The 14,882-nt window shown below is 35.4% G+C and overlaps 1 protein-coding gene and 1 non-coding gene across 3 annotated transcripts in view; both read left to right on the top strand.

Annotated features, from left to right (window-relative positions):
- The window catches only part of LOC106051583 (protein fuzzy homolog), an 82,256-nt gene that overhangs the window by 66,549 nt on the left and 825 nt on the right, over positions 1-14,882 (top strand). For both annotated transcript variants that reach the window (XM_056044165.1, XM_056044166.1), the window contains exons 5-10: positions 5,382-5,492; positions 6,751-6,948; positions 7,799-7,894; positions 9,357-9,460; positions 12,118-12,287; positions 13,727-13,859. In XM_056044165.1, coding sequence (XP_055900140.1) covers positions 5,382-5,492; positions 6,751-6,948; positions 7,799-7,894; positions 9,357-9,460; positions 12,118-12,287; positions 13,727-13,859 — 812 coding nt within the window. The remainder of the gene's footprint in view (positions 1-5,381; positions 5,493-6,750; positions 6,949-7,798; positions 7,895-9,356; positions 9,461-12,117; positions 12,288-13,726; positions 13,860-14,882) is intronic.
- On the top strand, positions 7,427-7,565 carry LOC129928886 (U4 spliceosomal RNA). Its single transcript, XR_008780413.1, has one exon. It is a non-coding gene; the product is annotated as a U4 spliceosomal RNA (small nuclear RNA).

Here is a 14,882-nt window from a genome sequence, read left to right as displayed (position 1 = left end):
TTACAATGTACACGTTACGATACACAAGTTATATGTTAGTCGCCGTGTACATTTATCTATATGTGTATGGACGCCTTGAGGAAGCTGGTTGGTGGCCTGTGTCCCAGACGCCTTGAGGAAGCTGGTTGGTGGCCTATGTCCCAGACGCCTTGAGGAAGCTAGTTGGTGGCCTATGTCCCAGACGCCAGGAAGAATCTGGTAGCGATGCATAAGTTACAATTTAAGTCAAAAAGTTCAATTTTCAGTTTCTAAATTCTTTCAACATAAAACTCTCTTACAAAGGTCATGTAGCCGTCAAATCTCAAAGATAACGGTAACCTCCAATGTCATCGCCTCAATGGTTTCTGATAGTCAGGTCTACAAACCTTGGTTTACCGTATCACATCTACCATCACCCGTATTCAGGGCTAGTGTAAAAAAACATCCAACCTTCTTCTCAAACACTTTATCAGCCATGTGTCCTGGTCACTTGTTCATGTTGTCGTCCATTAGGCGACCGGAAGTTTTATGTATGCTCAGTTTTGTTCCTTGGTCATTAGTTTTTACAGTGTACAGTGAACAGTGCAATTTGTCTTGGACGTTCGTCCACTTATGATGTCAAAGTGAATATCACATTTGGTAGGTCTGATGACGTGTGTGCATTACCACACCAAATGTATATTAGGTTGGTTTCCATTGATTTGTAGAGTTTGGGTTTATGAAATGAGTCGGTGAAATGGGCTGGTGACATGGGTTAGTGAAATGGGTTGGTGAAATGGGTTAGTGAAATGGGCTGGTGACATGGGTTGGTGAAATGGGTTAGTGAAATGGGCTGGTGACATGGGTTGGTGAAATGGGCTGGTGAAATGGTTTGGTGACATGGGTTGGTGACATGGGTTGGTGAAATGGGTTGGTGAAATAGGCTGGTGACATGGGTGGGTGAAATGGATTGGTGACATGGGTTGGTGAAATAGGCTGGTGACATGGGTTGGTGACATGGGCTGGTGAAATGGGTTGGTGACATGGGTTGGTGAAATAGGCTGGTGACATGGGTTGGTGAAATAGGCTGGTGACATGGGCTGGTGACATGGGTTGGTGAAATGGGCTGGTGACATGGGCTGGTGACATGGGCTGGTGACATGGGCTGGTGACATGGGTTGGTGACATGGGTTGGTGAAATGGGTTGGTGACATGGGTTGGTGACATGGACTGGTGACATGGGTTGGTAACATGGGTTGGTGACATGGGCTGGTGACATGGGCTGGTGACATGGGTTGGTGACATGGGTTGGTGACATGGGTTGGTGAAATGGGCTGGTGACATGGGCTGGTGAAATGGGTTGGTGACATGGGTTGGTGACATGGGTTGGTGACATGGGTTGGTGACATGGGTTGGTGAAATGGGTTGGTGACATGGGCTGGTGACATGGGCTGGTGACATGGGTTGGTGAAATGGGTTGGTGACATGGGCTGGTGAAATGGGTTGGTGACATGGGTTGGTGACATGGGTTGGTGATTGGCTAAGGAGGTTCAAGTTTGTTTTGTTTGCCGTCAGATGTTCGGTACTCGTTTAGCGAACATAGCACTAGTCCTCGAATCATTCAAGTTGACGCAGACCTCTCCAAGTTAAGAAACACTAAATACATTAGCGCGAGTCCATAGAGACTCAGTGGGTCCACTCAGGTAGTAGTCACAAGGCATTACGTCTAGACAAACAACTGATTGGAATTAGATCATAAACATTCACCACAGAGGCGGAGTGTCTTTTGGGAAGGAGTGACACTGGATTATTTGTGAAAGGGCCTTTAAAAAATTGATTTGTAATTCTCTACATCTCTCTCTCTCTCTCTCTCTCTCTCTCTCTCTCTCAATAGTATATTCTTTGACTGATTTTCTATTTCCTTTGTGTTGTCTTTCACCGAAAAAAACACTCCGACTCTGCTTGTGTCACCCAGAACCAACATGTAGAATTGACATTACGTTTTACTCTCTTTACAATTACATAACTCTGTGTACAGTGTGTCTCTTACATAACTCAGTGTACAGTATGTCTCTTACATAACTCAATGTACAGTGTATCTCTTACATAACTCTGTGTACAGTATGTCTCTTACATAACTCAATGTACAGTGTGTCTCTTACATAACTCTGTGTACAGTATGTCTCTTACATAACTCTGTGTACAGTGTGTCTCTTACATAACTCTGTGTACAGTATGTCTCTTACATAACTCTGTGTACAGGGTGTCTCTTACATAACTCAGTGTACAGTGTGTCTCTTACATAACTCAGTGTACAGTATGTCTCTTACATAACTCAGTGTACAGTATGTCTCTTACATAGCTCAATGTTCATATGTTAATCTCAAAACTCAACTTACTGCATGTCTCTGATATACATCAATGTACAGTACGTCTCTTACATAACGTAATTTACAGTACGTGTTTTAGTCGTTTAAAATAAGATTCTTATAGGAGATAAAAACTGAAACAGTAATCACCCCCTTCCCCATTGAACGATTCCTTATATTATCTTCTAACTAGGCGCCACCACTGCATTTCCGCCCTTCAGTCATCCTTAACAAGACAAGGGCATTTACCCCGAAATTCGTTGGTCGTGTAAAGTTGTGTCTAGGGCCCTCTTCAGGGAGCCCCTTGTTTGGATGCACATAATTTTGTTAGCTGGTTCCTCTTGTGGCCGTGTCCTTGTAGGACGTCATAGGCTGAAAGACAAAGTGGAGGAAGACTCTAGGAGGTGGCCAAGAATTGTGACAAGTGAAATGAGTAGCTGGTGAGATGGGAGGAATCTTGAACCCAAGAGAAACAGACAGAGACTTTCTTTGTTGTCTGTTATGGGAGATACAATAACAACCTAAGAGAGACTTTCTTTGTTGTCTGTTATGGGAGATACAATAACAACCTAAGAGAGACTTTCTTTGTTGTCTGTTATGGGAGATACAATAACAACCTAAGAGAGACTTTCTTTGTTGTCTGTTGTGGGAGATACAATAACAACCTAAGAGAGACTTTCTTTGTTGTCTGTTATGGGAGAAACAATAACAACCTAAGAGAGACTTTCTTTGTTGTCTGTTATGGGAGATACAATAACAACCTAAGAGAGACTTTCTTTGTTGTCTGTTATGGGAGATACAATAACAACCTAAGAGAGACTTTCTTTGTTGTCTGTTGTGGGAGATACAATAACAACCTAAGAGAGACTTTCTTTGTTGTCTGTTGTGGGAGATACAATAACAACCTAAGAGAGACTTTCTTTGTTGTCTGTTATGGGAGATACAATAACAACCTAAGAGAGACTTTCTTTTTGTCTGTTATGGGAGAAACAATAACAACCTAAGAGAGACTTTCTTTGTTGTCTGTTATGGGAGATACAATAACAACCTAAGAGAGACTTTCTTTGTTGTCTGTTATGGGAGATACAATAACAACCTAAGAGAGACTTTCTTTGTTGTCTGTTGTGGGAGATACAATAACAACCTAAGAGAGACTTTCTTTGTTGTCTGTTGTGGGAGATACAATAACAACCTAAGAGAGACTTTCTTTGTTGTCTGTTATGGGAGATACAATAACAACCTAAGAGAGACTTTCTTTGTTGTCTGTTATGGGAGAAACAATAACAACCTAAGAGAGACTTTCTTTGTTGTCTGTTATGGGAGATACAATAACAACCTAAGAGAGACTTTCTTTGTTGTCTGTTGTGGGAGATACAATAACAACCTAAGAGAGACTTTCTTTGTTGTCTGTTATTGGAGAAACAATAACAACCTAAGAGAGACTTTCTTTGTTGTCTGTTGTGGGAGATACAATAACAACCTAAGAGAGACTTTCTTTGTTGTCTGTTATTGGAGAAACAATAACAACCTAAGAGAGACTTTCTTTGTTGTCTTGTTTCTAAGCTTGAGCTACTCTGTACACACTACATACCGTAGTACATTGTACACAGTACACGGTAAACACTGCATAAAACACACTGCATAAAACACACTGCATAGTACACACTCATATTATATAGTACACATTACACACTGCATATTACATAATATATATTACAAAGTACACAATACACAGAAAATATTGCATGGTACACACTACATACCTCATAGTACACACTACATACTTAATATTATACAGTACACACTAATATACTTCATAGTACACACTACATACTTAATATTATACAGTACACACTAATATACTTCATAGTACACACTACATATTAAATAGTACACACTACATTCTTCATAGTACACACTAAATAGTACAACACCTTCATGAGACACATCTTGTTTGAAGGCAGTACATCTTGGTTCTACGTGTGTATTCCATTATAACCGTTCTTTGTAGACTTTGGTTCAGCGTTTCTCAAACAATGGGGCTTAGGCATGCGACGAAAATCGGTATACTTATTCAAAAATAAGTCAAATAATGACACAGTCTCTGTAAGACAAATGATGACACAGTCTAAGACAAATGATGACACCGTCTAAGACAAATGATGACACAGTCTAAGACAAATGATGACAGCGTCTCTGTAAGACAAATGATGACAGCGTCTTTATAAGACAAATGATGGCACACAGTCCCTGTAAGACAAATGATGGCACACAGTCCCTGTAAGACAAATGATGACACACAGTCCCTGTAAGACAAATGATGACACACAGTCTCTGTAAGACAAATGATGACACACAGTCTCTGTAAGACAAATGATGACACACAGTCTCTGTAAGACAAATGATGACACACAGTCTTTGTAAGACAAATGATGACACACAGTCTCTGTAAGACAAATGATGGCACACAGTCCCTGTAAGACAAATGATGACACACAGTCCCTGTAAGACAAATGATGACATACAGTCTCTGTAAGACAAATGATGACACACAGTCTCTGTAAGGCAAATGATGACACACAGTCTCTGTAAGACAAATGATGACACACAGTCTCTGTAAGACAAATGATGACACACAGTCTTTGTAAGACAAATGATGACACACAGTCCCTGTAAGACAAATGATGACACACATTCTCTGTAAGACAAATGATGACACACAGTCTCTGTAAGACAAATGATGACACACAGTCTCTGTAAGACAAATGATGACACACAGTCTTTGTAAGACAAATGATGACACACAGTCTCTGTAAGACAAATGATGACACACAGTCTTTGTAAGACAAATGATGACACACAGTCTCTGTAAGACAAATGATAACACACAGTCTCTGTAAGACAAATGATAACACACAGTCTCTGTAAGTGGCACATTGTATGTTACGTTCTCTCCTTATCCCCCCCCCCACCCCCGCCCCCTATTATTACTTATGTGTAACATTTGCCTACATATATAACAATTATTCCACTTCTTTTTTCCCCTCGTAACAGATTTGTTTTCAACTAGTGGACACACTCATACAGCAGTCGGCGTTGACCACATTTTCTGACTTGACCAACGCTGTGGACATTATGCTGACGCCTGACAACGCCATGCTACAGGTTCGGATAATTTGGTATTTACTAAGAAGAAAAATTAAAAGTCAATTTTCTCCTAGGTTGAGATTTTTGTTATTTGTTTTTATTCTTAATTAAACCACACACGCACACACATACATATGCGTACAGACATTTCTTTCTCTTTTTTTTTTCTTAGAAAACTGACCTAACTTATCTTGGCCCATTTGACTATATTTAAGAAAAATCTATAGCATTATACATAGACCATGTACTATAGTCGACCAAATAAGCACTATATAATTAAATAAAATAACTTTTATCTAATATATATATATATGGCTCCTTTTGTCTCGAAAGGCAATGGATGCGCGTGTTGTTTTAGCCGCTTTGCAGCAGCACCAGAGTTTCCTCTCCGGGGCGCATTCCTGGGCCTTGGATAAAGGGGTCATGGGTGGCCCATGCGTCATGATCCCTCTCTCGAACTTGCTGATGTGATCCAAAGGAACGCATCGCATTACATTTGGCACCAACTCAGTTGCAGAAGCTGCCGGAGGGAATTTTATAGCTGATACTCCCAACGCCTAAGGGGCTTCACTCCTGATTTCTACTCGAGGTTGTCTCCTGAAGCCTCAGTACCGCAAGGCAGCGGGGGTTTGAAGTTAGAGTACCCCCTCTCCTAGATGAACTGCCTTACTAGGCTGACGAGCTCCATCTGCCCGAAGCTCCCGGTTTTGTGGCGCCAGGTATCCGCCTTCACCCCTTAACCTGTTAGTAAGAGCAGTTTCGCCGGGCTTAATATCTAAGCCACACGAGCAGGCCAGGTGCTGGACTTAGTTGTCAGAGGCTATTTGAGACGCATGCCATTAGGAGTATTTTATAGACAATGGGAGCTTAACCCCATTGACACCCCCTGGCCATGACAACCTTTGTTACAAAAATTTAAATACATATGCATCATCAATACATAGAGAAAACATTTACATTATTGAAATGGCTCTAACCCCTATGATATAAAGATCTCCATATACTATTTAAGATTGATACGATGTATCCTGGTACTACTACTTATACTAAGAGAATTGCCATTTCGGACTTTTTCTCTCGTGAAATGTAGTCAAAGGTAGATAACAACATTAAAAAATATGACACTATTAATAAGGGACATAACCAAGAAAATGTTCATCGAAATGCCGATGTATTGTTACTGAGTTAAAACACTTTAATGGTTTTACACAATAAAGTTTTCATTTATTTATATTTGGAGATATATATTTCATTTGTAATTACCATTTACATTCAGAGCTTTTTAGACGCTTTTGTTGAAGCCTCCGACAGCCCTTACGGCTGCCTCCTGGCCAATGGCAGAGTTGTGGTAGCAACAAGCAAGTGGTGGGAGCTGTCATCCACTGAACTTGTGTTGTTGTCACTGCTGATGCAGTCAGTGCCCCAGTGTACCTCTAGAGATATCCCAATCTACCTCCCTCAAGCAAGTCCTTCAGTAAGTGACACCTATAACATAGTCTGATTTTGATTTATTCATAAAATATATATAAGTACAGCCTTTAAAATATTTTTTATTAGCTCAAATAATACAATCATTTTTAAAATGTTTTATTTTTTTTTTTAATTTAAATAAAAATTAAAAAAAAAAAAGGGCTGAAATAATTATTGTATTCCAGAACATTTTTAGTCCCCTCCCTCAATGTAGATTAATATTAGTTATTTCCCTTTGAAACAATTTTTTTTTTTTTTTTTTTTTAAATAATCATTTCACACTATTTTTCAAAACATTGTAAATATAATTATTTAATATAAATTATAATTAAGATACATTTTATTACTTATGCCTAAATTGAAATTATTTTAGCGATTCATTTTTATTATTCTCAAAACAAATAATTTTATGCAAACTTTTACACACCTTTTTTACTTATAACTTTGGTATCATGGCGTCTCAAATCCATATAATCTTATTTAGCTTTGCGCAGTGGCGGTACCATAGCCAATGAGGTTTTACCGAGGCGTGGTTATTGCTAGTTGAAAACTATTCCCAATACCCCGCACAGACGACCTTAACCGGTCGGCTAGTGCAATTTTTTACGGCTCTTACGGGAGCTATTATAATTATTAATGACATGAGAAGGTTCAGTAGTCATGAAACTATAACTTGTTACACTTGAACATGCCTTTTTACCTCCTGCAACTGCAGTTATAAATAAGGGGAAAATATAATTCATGTTAAAATGTTAGGTCTCAAATATTTTTTTTTCTTTGTAAACTTCTTTTTGTAAAATATTGAAGTTTAAATTTTTTAAATGTATTCATTCAACTAACTAATATATTTTTAGGTTCCGCACAGATTGATGACATTTGAGCTGATAAAAAATGTGGATGTTTGTGTTATTTGTGGACCTTCGCCAACCTTAGCCCAACTAACACGAGAAGTAAGTTGATAAAACTAAACATTGTCAGGACCAGATTCAGACTATTAGAGGTTTGGGGCCCTTACTTGCTGTTACTTCAAAATCATTGAAAATTTTCCTTTAACCATTTTGGGAGCCTAAACTATAGCTTACGTTGCCTATAGAGCATAGAATGTTGTTTTTTTAATGGATTTGTAAATGATGTTGAATGGTGTAACGTTGAAGAATGCGAATGTCGTGAAATGCTGGGTTCTTGCTTCCTGAAGTACTCTTAACACGTGACAATTATAGTCACTACAAACTGACTTAAGTCCGTTTCAGCAGACAAATATAAAGTTTATTTTACAACATAATAATAATACTGCACTCCTTGTTAGTGCTACAGGTCAAGAAATAATAAACAATCCTATCCACATAACAGTGGTCCAAAGTATCCCACTTGACTGACTTGACTTGACTAAACTCAAAGTCAGCTTTATTCATTCTACTTCCTGTTTTCTACATCAGGAATTCCGTGTGTCTTTTAACCTCTTAACATGACGTGAATATTAAATCAAGCAATGTCAACTGAGACTATGACAGGATTCAGCCAGCAAAACCATTGACGTGGCAGAGTTTAAGCCACTGATTAACATGCATGACTAGATTGACACATGGATACTTGCAGGATCTTCTCTTTGAAGTAACTTCTGTCATTTATTACTTATTATTAACTCTCCATCATTAAATCTGTTACCATGGCATACATAAATTGAATGACCTAGATCATCTATTCTCAATCTATCGCAACTCCCTTCTGCATAGACTTCCCCCCAAATTCTTGATCTGTTGAAACAGAAACAAGCTTTGCCATGACATTGGCTTCAATTGCTTGCACATAAAATGGCAACAATTTTGTAGCAATGTAGTTTTCCATTGCTCTGTCTGTCATCTTTGCTTTGCCTTGCTAATCACATTGTCATGCAATTGAAAAGTAAATAAATGCAATTCATAAAAAAAAAACTTTTGAGTTTCATTATAAGCAGAAATATATATCGCATAAAATATAATTACAAAAGTTTCTTATCTTGTATGATACAGATGTTGCTTCATAAAAAAAGATGATTACGTCCTATGCGTCATGCATTTAGTCTTGGTAGTCTTGCGTATTAACCAATGACCTTTCTTACTTCAACATAAAGCATTGGCAATGCATATATTTACATTGTGATTATGAGTTTATAACATTAATAAAAGCTCAGTTATGAAAATGTTTTTAATTTAATATCTCTTCATCTGTAATGATTACTAAAGAAGTCTGTATTACAAAAAATATTACTTTACTTACTGAAACTATTTCATATTTTTTAAATGTTTTATTAAAAAAACAACTTTTAAACCTTCAGTCTTTTATCCAGTTTGAATCATTTCTGTTATATGTTTGAAATGTTCAAAGCTATTTCTGTTTTTATATTGTCAATTTTTGGGCGTTCTTTAATTCCAGATATCCAGGTTCTGGACACCAGCAATAGAGACACTAAAGTCTACCAGACAGTTAAACTTAAGAAATTTCCCCTTGACCCTAGACATGGATAGCAATGTCATGGGGTAATTATACACATTTTAAAAAAAAATATTAACGAGTCAATTGTAAATGAAACACTTGTTCCAGTTTTTTTAACATGTTTTCTGAATAGATTTATGGTTGATTTATGTTCATGTTACATAACTCTTGCACTTTTTGAAATTAGGATTTTAAAAGTAGTACTCTCCCTTCTTGCTGCTTGTGACCTTATGAGCTGGTCAAAAGATATAAATTTCAAAGGATCTAAAGTTATGGAATTTGATCTTATGTTTAAACAGTCCAATCTGGTTGATGGGACCACATTGTGATGCAACTCACTGATCCAATTGTCAGGACCAGACTGTATAATAGTATTTGTTTTGGTATATAATAGGATTCTGTTTCAATAAGCAGTTAGTCTGATTAACCGCAGTGATCAATGTGATTGAACTGTATACAAACAACATAAAATTGCTCTTATTTATTTTTCTATATATTTTTTTTGCTCTATTAATATTAATTTTAGTAAATATTGACTGAACCTATTCTATTCCCATAAAAGTGGGTCCTATTGTTTGTTAAGGTAGCCAATGATACTGTATAGCTTATATTGAACAACAAAGTCATGTGATTGATTCTGTTGGTAAAACTAGGAACTATTAAAAAGAAAAAAACAAGTAAAAGATAAAAAATACTTGAAAAAAAAAAATAGTACTTATATATTGAGTAGTATTGCATCACATATTTTAAATCAATATGATATTATTAATATTCATTAGATCTAAAGGAACAATAATAAATTTATGCAATTACTATAATTAGAAATATTTTTATTAATTGTTTTTGTGTAGTTCAACTTTCATCATGCTTATAGCATTCTCAGTGCACTATGGTCCAATCATTTTTTGTGTGGACCAGAGGATGAGGGATCAGGGGTATCTGGGAAAACATTTCTGTGTGGACCAGAGAATGAGGGATCAGGGGTATCTGGGAAAACATTTTTGTGTGGACCAGAGAATGAGGGATCAGGGGTATCTGGGAAAACATTTTTGTGTGGACCAGAGAATGAGGGATCAGAGGTATCTGGGAAAACATTTCTGTGTGGACCAGAGAATGAGGGATCAGGGGTATCTGGGAAAACATTTCTGTGTGGACCAGAGAATGAGGGATCAGGGGTATCTGGGAAAACATTTTGTGCTGCTTTTCAAAGCAATTTTTTAAAAAGTCTGAATTCAAACTCGAATGTCTCAATTCTTCATGCTGGAAGACTGATGTGTTGGCCACTGAGCTATTATAAAAATAGAAGGTTTTTAGACCTCTTAGTTTAAAATTTCTAGCGACCTTATTCTCTACACAAAGCTTATCTCCACTAAGCTTAGTAGATTTTCTAAATAAAACAAAATTAAGTAATAACGTCTGATTGCTGGACTAATTAGTTAATTTTTTATTGATTTATGTGTTGTCATTAATAATGAATAATTTTGCACGGTTTTAACTTGATCCGAGAATGGGAAGTGGGAGAAATAACATGTAAAAGAATTAGTAAAACCTTTGTAAAAAACAACAACACATCAATAGAGTTTCGACCAGATTTTTGTTGTTTGAATCTAGCACTCTACTATATTTTAACCCCTGCAGTTTATTTGACACTCCCACTATATATACACTCAAAACATATTCAGTTTTTAGAAATAATAATAGTAAAACCATTTTATTGGTTTAAATAAATGGGACATGGTGGGAGTGTAGTTCATTGCTTATTTTCTGATGAGTTAATTTTTTTTTTTTTATTCAGCATTTTCCACAATACTTTCATTTGTAATAGATACCTGTGGTTTATTGAGCATTATAGGTCTTGTTTATGCTATATATTATTATTATAGTTTAAATATATGTCACATTGACATTTGAATTATTCTTTGCCATAGAAACACATTAACTAAACTTTTTTTTTAATGGCTTTTTTTTTGTGTGTCTGTCCCAGTTTATACCTTGATTAATGTCCATTCTAAAATAAAAAAAAGAAAAATGTTGCTAATTGTCACGTAACATAAAGCAGCTATTTCTAGCACAAGGTCATGTTGTTGATATGTAATGACAAGTTTATTTAAAACTAAGACAGTTTTCCCGTTAGCTCAAAAAATAGTTTGATTGTTACTAGAAGAAGGCAAGAGGTAGTATTTCAAAACTTGCATAGACAGTTTCAAGAGAGAGAGAGAGCGACGAATAGAATAAAAAAAGTAAATTAAATTGATTTGTAGTAATGTACATTTATGTAGTGTTTATATTATTAAAATGATTTCCTGTTCCAAAAGAAAAGCTTTGTATTTATTTAAAAGAAAATTTCTGTTTTGAGTTTATATCTTGAAGTAGTATCTCCGGCATCATGGTATTTTTTGAAAATCCTGAATTTGTCTAACAGAACTGTACAAAATTAGAATATCAGAAATATATGATCAACACAATCTCATTATAACATCAAGACATTGTTGTCATCTGGCACTCACACATATATCTTATGTAGTGCTAGTTCACATAATGTGTTTAACATCTCTGTAGAGAACATAACTGACATATAAAAGGTTTTATGAAATTACATCTTAAGTTTAACAAACCAACCCACACCATTTATACTTCATGTAAATGACATGTAAAGCTAAAATATACTTGTTTAATTCATTACAAAATACCTCAATTTCAGATTTCTCCTAGTCAATACAAAGAGCAACAGGTGCCTCAGTTCCGTGAATGTCAATAGAGAGAGAGAGGACACTGCAAAATTTGAGAAGAGACGTGCTGTGCTCAGGTCATTCTTTAAATATGTTGTGGGCACATACTTCAGTAACAGCAGCATCAAGGGTACTGAGAAAGGTTGGATTATACATTTATACTGAGAACATTACTCACTTTATCAACTATTTGTTATTTAAAGACATTTTTTTAAAAGGAGTTTTAGACCACATAAAGCATGTTTACACATTGACAAATTAAAATATTTATACTCAAATTGTTTACATATTTAATAGTCATATTGAGAGCATTATGAGAACTTTCAAATATTACTATTAGTTTAAAACTTTATTTTCTAAACACTTCACTACCCTAGATTGTCTCCCTTATCTTCAGTCTGTCTCTTATCTTCTCCAATCTTATATTGTTATGTGACTTACTTAATGCTGAGATGCTATGAAACAAAATCATTTACAATTATGTGTAGTGTATTTAACAAAAATGTTTTTCAGCTTGTAGGAAGTCTACCTTATAGTCAATCTGTCTCTTCAATTATCTTCTCAAATATTTCCCAGTCAGTCTTGCTTGTACATGTGTATGTTATGAACTTGATCCATTCTTCTGGTGATTCATGATACAATTCAAGTTTTACTTCATCTCTGACTTCATTTAGAAAAGGCAAATGTTACAACCATACACACTTACTTCCCTTACCAATGTCTGGTACCTATTGGAACTCAGTGGATATTAAGTAACCAAAATTAAAAATCCCACCATTCACAGTAGATGTTCCGTTTAGCCGATTTAAGTAGCTCATTTTATTACTGTTCTACAATCCTCTACATCATAGAGCTGGGTTTTTTTTTGTATTTGTTTATTATTTTTTTTTTTTTTTAAATATGTCTAGCATTTTTTTTTTGCATCTATCCAAAAGTCCTGTATGGCTTCCTAAATGCCTGGTATGCACATTGGACTTTTGTCTTAATGGTCCAGAGTTCAAACTCTGCTTGTTACCATCCTCTCCTCTGGTGATTCATAATACAATTCAAGTTTTACTTCATCTCTGACTTCATTTAGAAAAGGCAAATGTTACAACCATACACACTTACTTCCCTTACCAATGTCTGGTACCTATTGGAACTCAGTGGATATTAAGTAACCAAAATTAAAAATCCCACCATTCACAGTAGATGTTCCGTTTAGCCGATTTAAGAAGCTCATTTTATTACTGTTCTACAATCCTCTACATCATAGAGCTGGGTTTTTTTTTGTATTTGTTTATTATTTTTTTTTTTTTTTTTAAATATGTCTAGCATTTTTTTTTTGCATCTATCCAAAAGTCCTGTATGGCTTCCTAAATGCCTGGTATGCACATTGGACTTTTGTCTTAATGGTCCAGAGTTCAAACTCTGCTTGTTACCATCCTCTGCTGTATTGCAGGAGGTCTGGACTAGGATGTAATAATCTTTATTTCTGAAATAACATCTGAAACATACAAACAAACAAAAACAATGTCTAGATAGATTTAATTTATAAGTCCCTGTTGGGAAATAAAACAAAGCATTTATATATCTCCAAAGGTCCATCAGAGTATAACCATCAGGCGACAGACACCTACATTGTCTGTTCTGGACATAAATGCTACGCCCACATCTCAGGAAATTACCAAATCTTTCTGATGTTTTCTGCCAAAATTCCAACGTTTGCTATGAGGTAATACTTTTTTATTAAGTGATTTTTATACTTGATAACAAATATTATTGCCAAGTTTTTAACATAAAGTCCTTTCATTAACACAAAATTGTAAAATAGTTTCCATATATGAATTAGGTTTTTTACGAGAAATTTATTTTTCTTCATGTTAGAAGGCTTGTGATATTTTTACAAAGCTTATGTAAGCTCATTTTGTCTTTTGTCTGTCTGTTAAAATGTTTGTACAAGTTCTATTTTTGTTCTCCCGCACCCAATTTTGGATTAAGCTGAAATTTTGCACAATTATTTCTTTTACCTGACAACACAAGAATCCATAAAAAAAAATTAACCAATTAGTTAATTAACTATGGGTAATTAATTATTTTATTTGTTATCTTGAACAAGTGAAAGAAATCATACTTGACAGATGTGGTGGTATAAGTTGCATTTGTCCCCTTGAGGACTCAAACCCTGAGTGAACTTTTTTGTTTTACGCCTTTCAAAAAAAAGATCATGTCAACATTGACCAAGATATCCCCTTCTTCCCTCCCCCTTTCCCAACTGATCCAGAAAGTGATAGGATCAGAGCGCATTGAGAAAACTAAAAACTAAAAAAAAAAAAATAATTGATAAAAATATTAATATATTATGTCTTGGTGGATCACATGCATAATTACATTAATGATCCAAACTAATTGATACAATTACACTTAATTTTTGATTTTGAAAAAAAAAGTTTTTTTTTTTTTAAAGTTTCATTTAAAATTTTAATCAATTCAATTTTTATTATTGGAAAAGCTGTTATAAATGTTAACCTTAATTAAACATTATTTACTATTGAAAAATGGATTGATTTAGACCAAAGTGTCAGAATGATTAAGTTCCCAGTGTCCAGTTTGATGGGTCAGGACCAAATTCCACTGAAGATTGGGATTTACCATCAGATTTCTTAGCATGTTCCTGAGTCCATTCTTTACTAATGGGTACATTAATTGGATGCTAAATAATTTGATTTAATGTTATCAATGATATCTGATTTAGATA

This window comes from Biomphalaria glabrata, chromosome 10 (genome assembly GCF_947242115.1).
Source record: "Biomphalaria glabrata chromosome 10, xgBioGlab47.1, whole genome shotgun sequence".
In the NCBI taxonomy this organism is placed as follows: Eukaryota; Metazoa; Mollusca; class Gastropoda; family Planorbidae; genus Biomphalaria; species Biomphalaria glabrata.
Note: the sequence above shows the minus strand (reverse complement) of the source record. Positions and strands in the feature narration are given on the sequence as shown.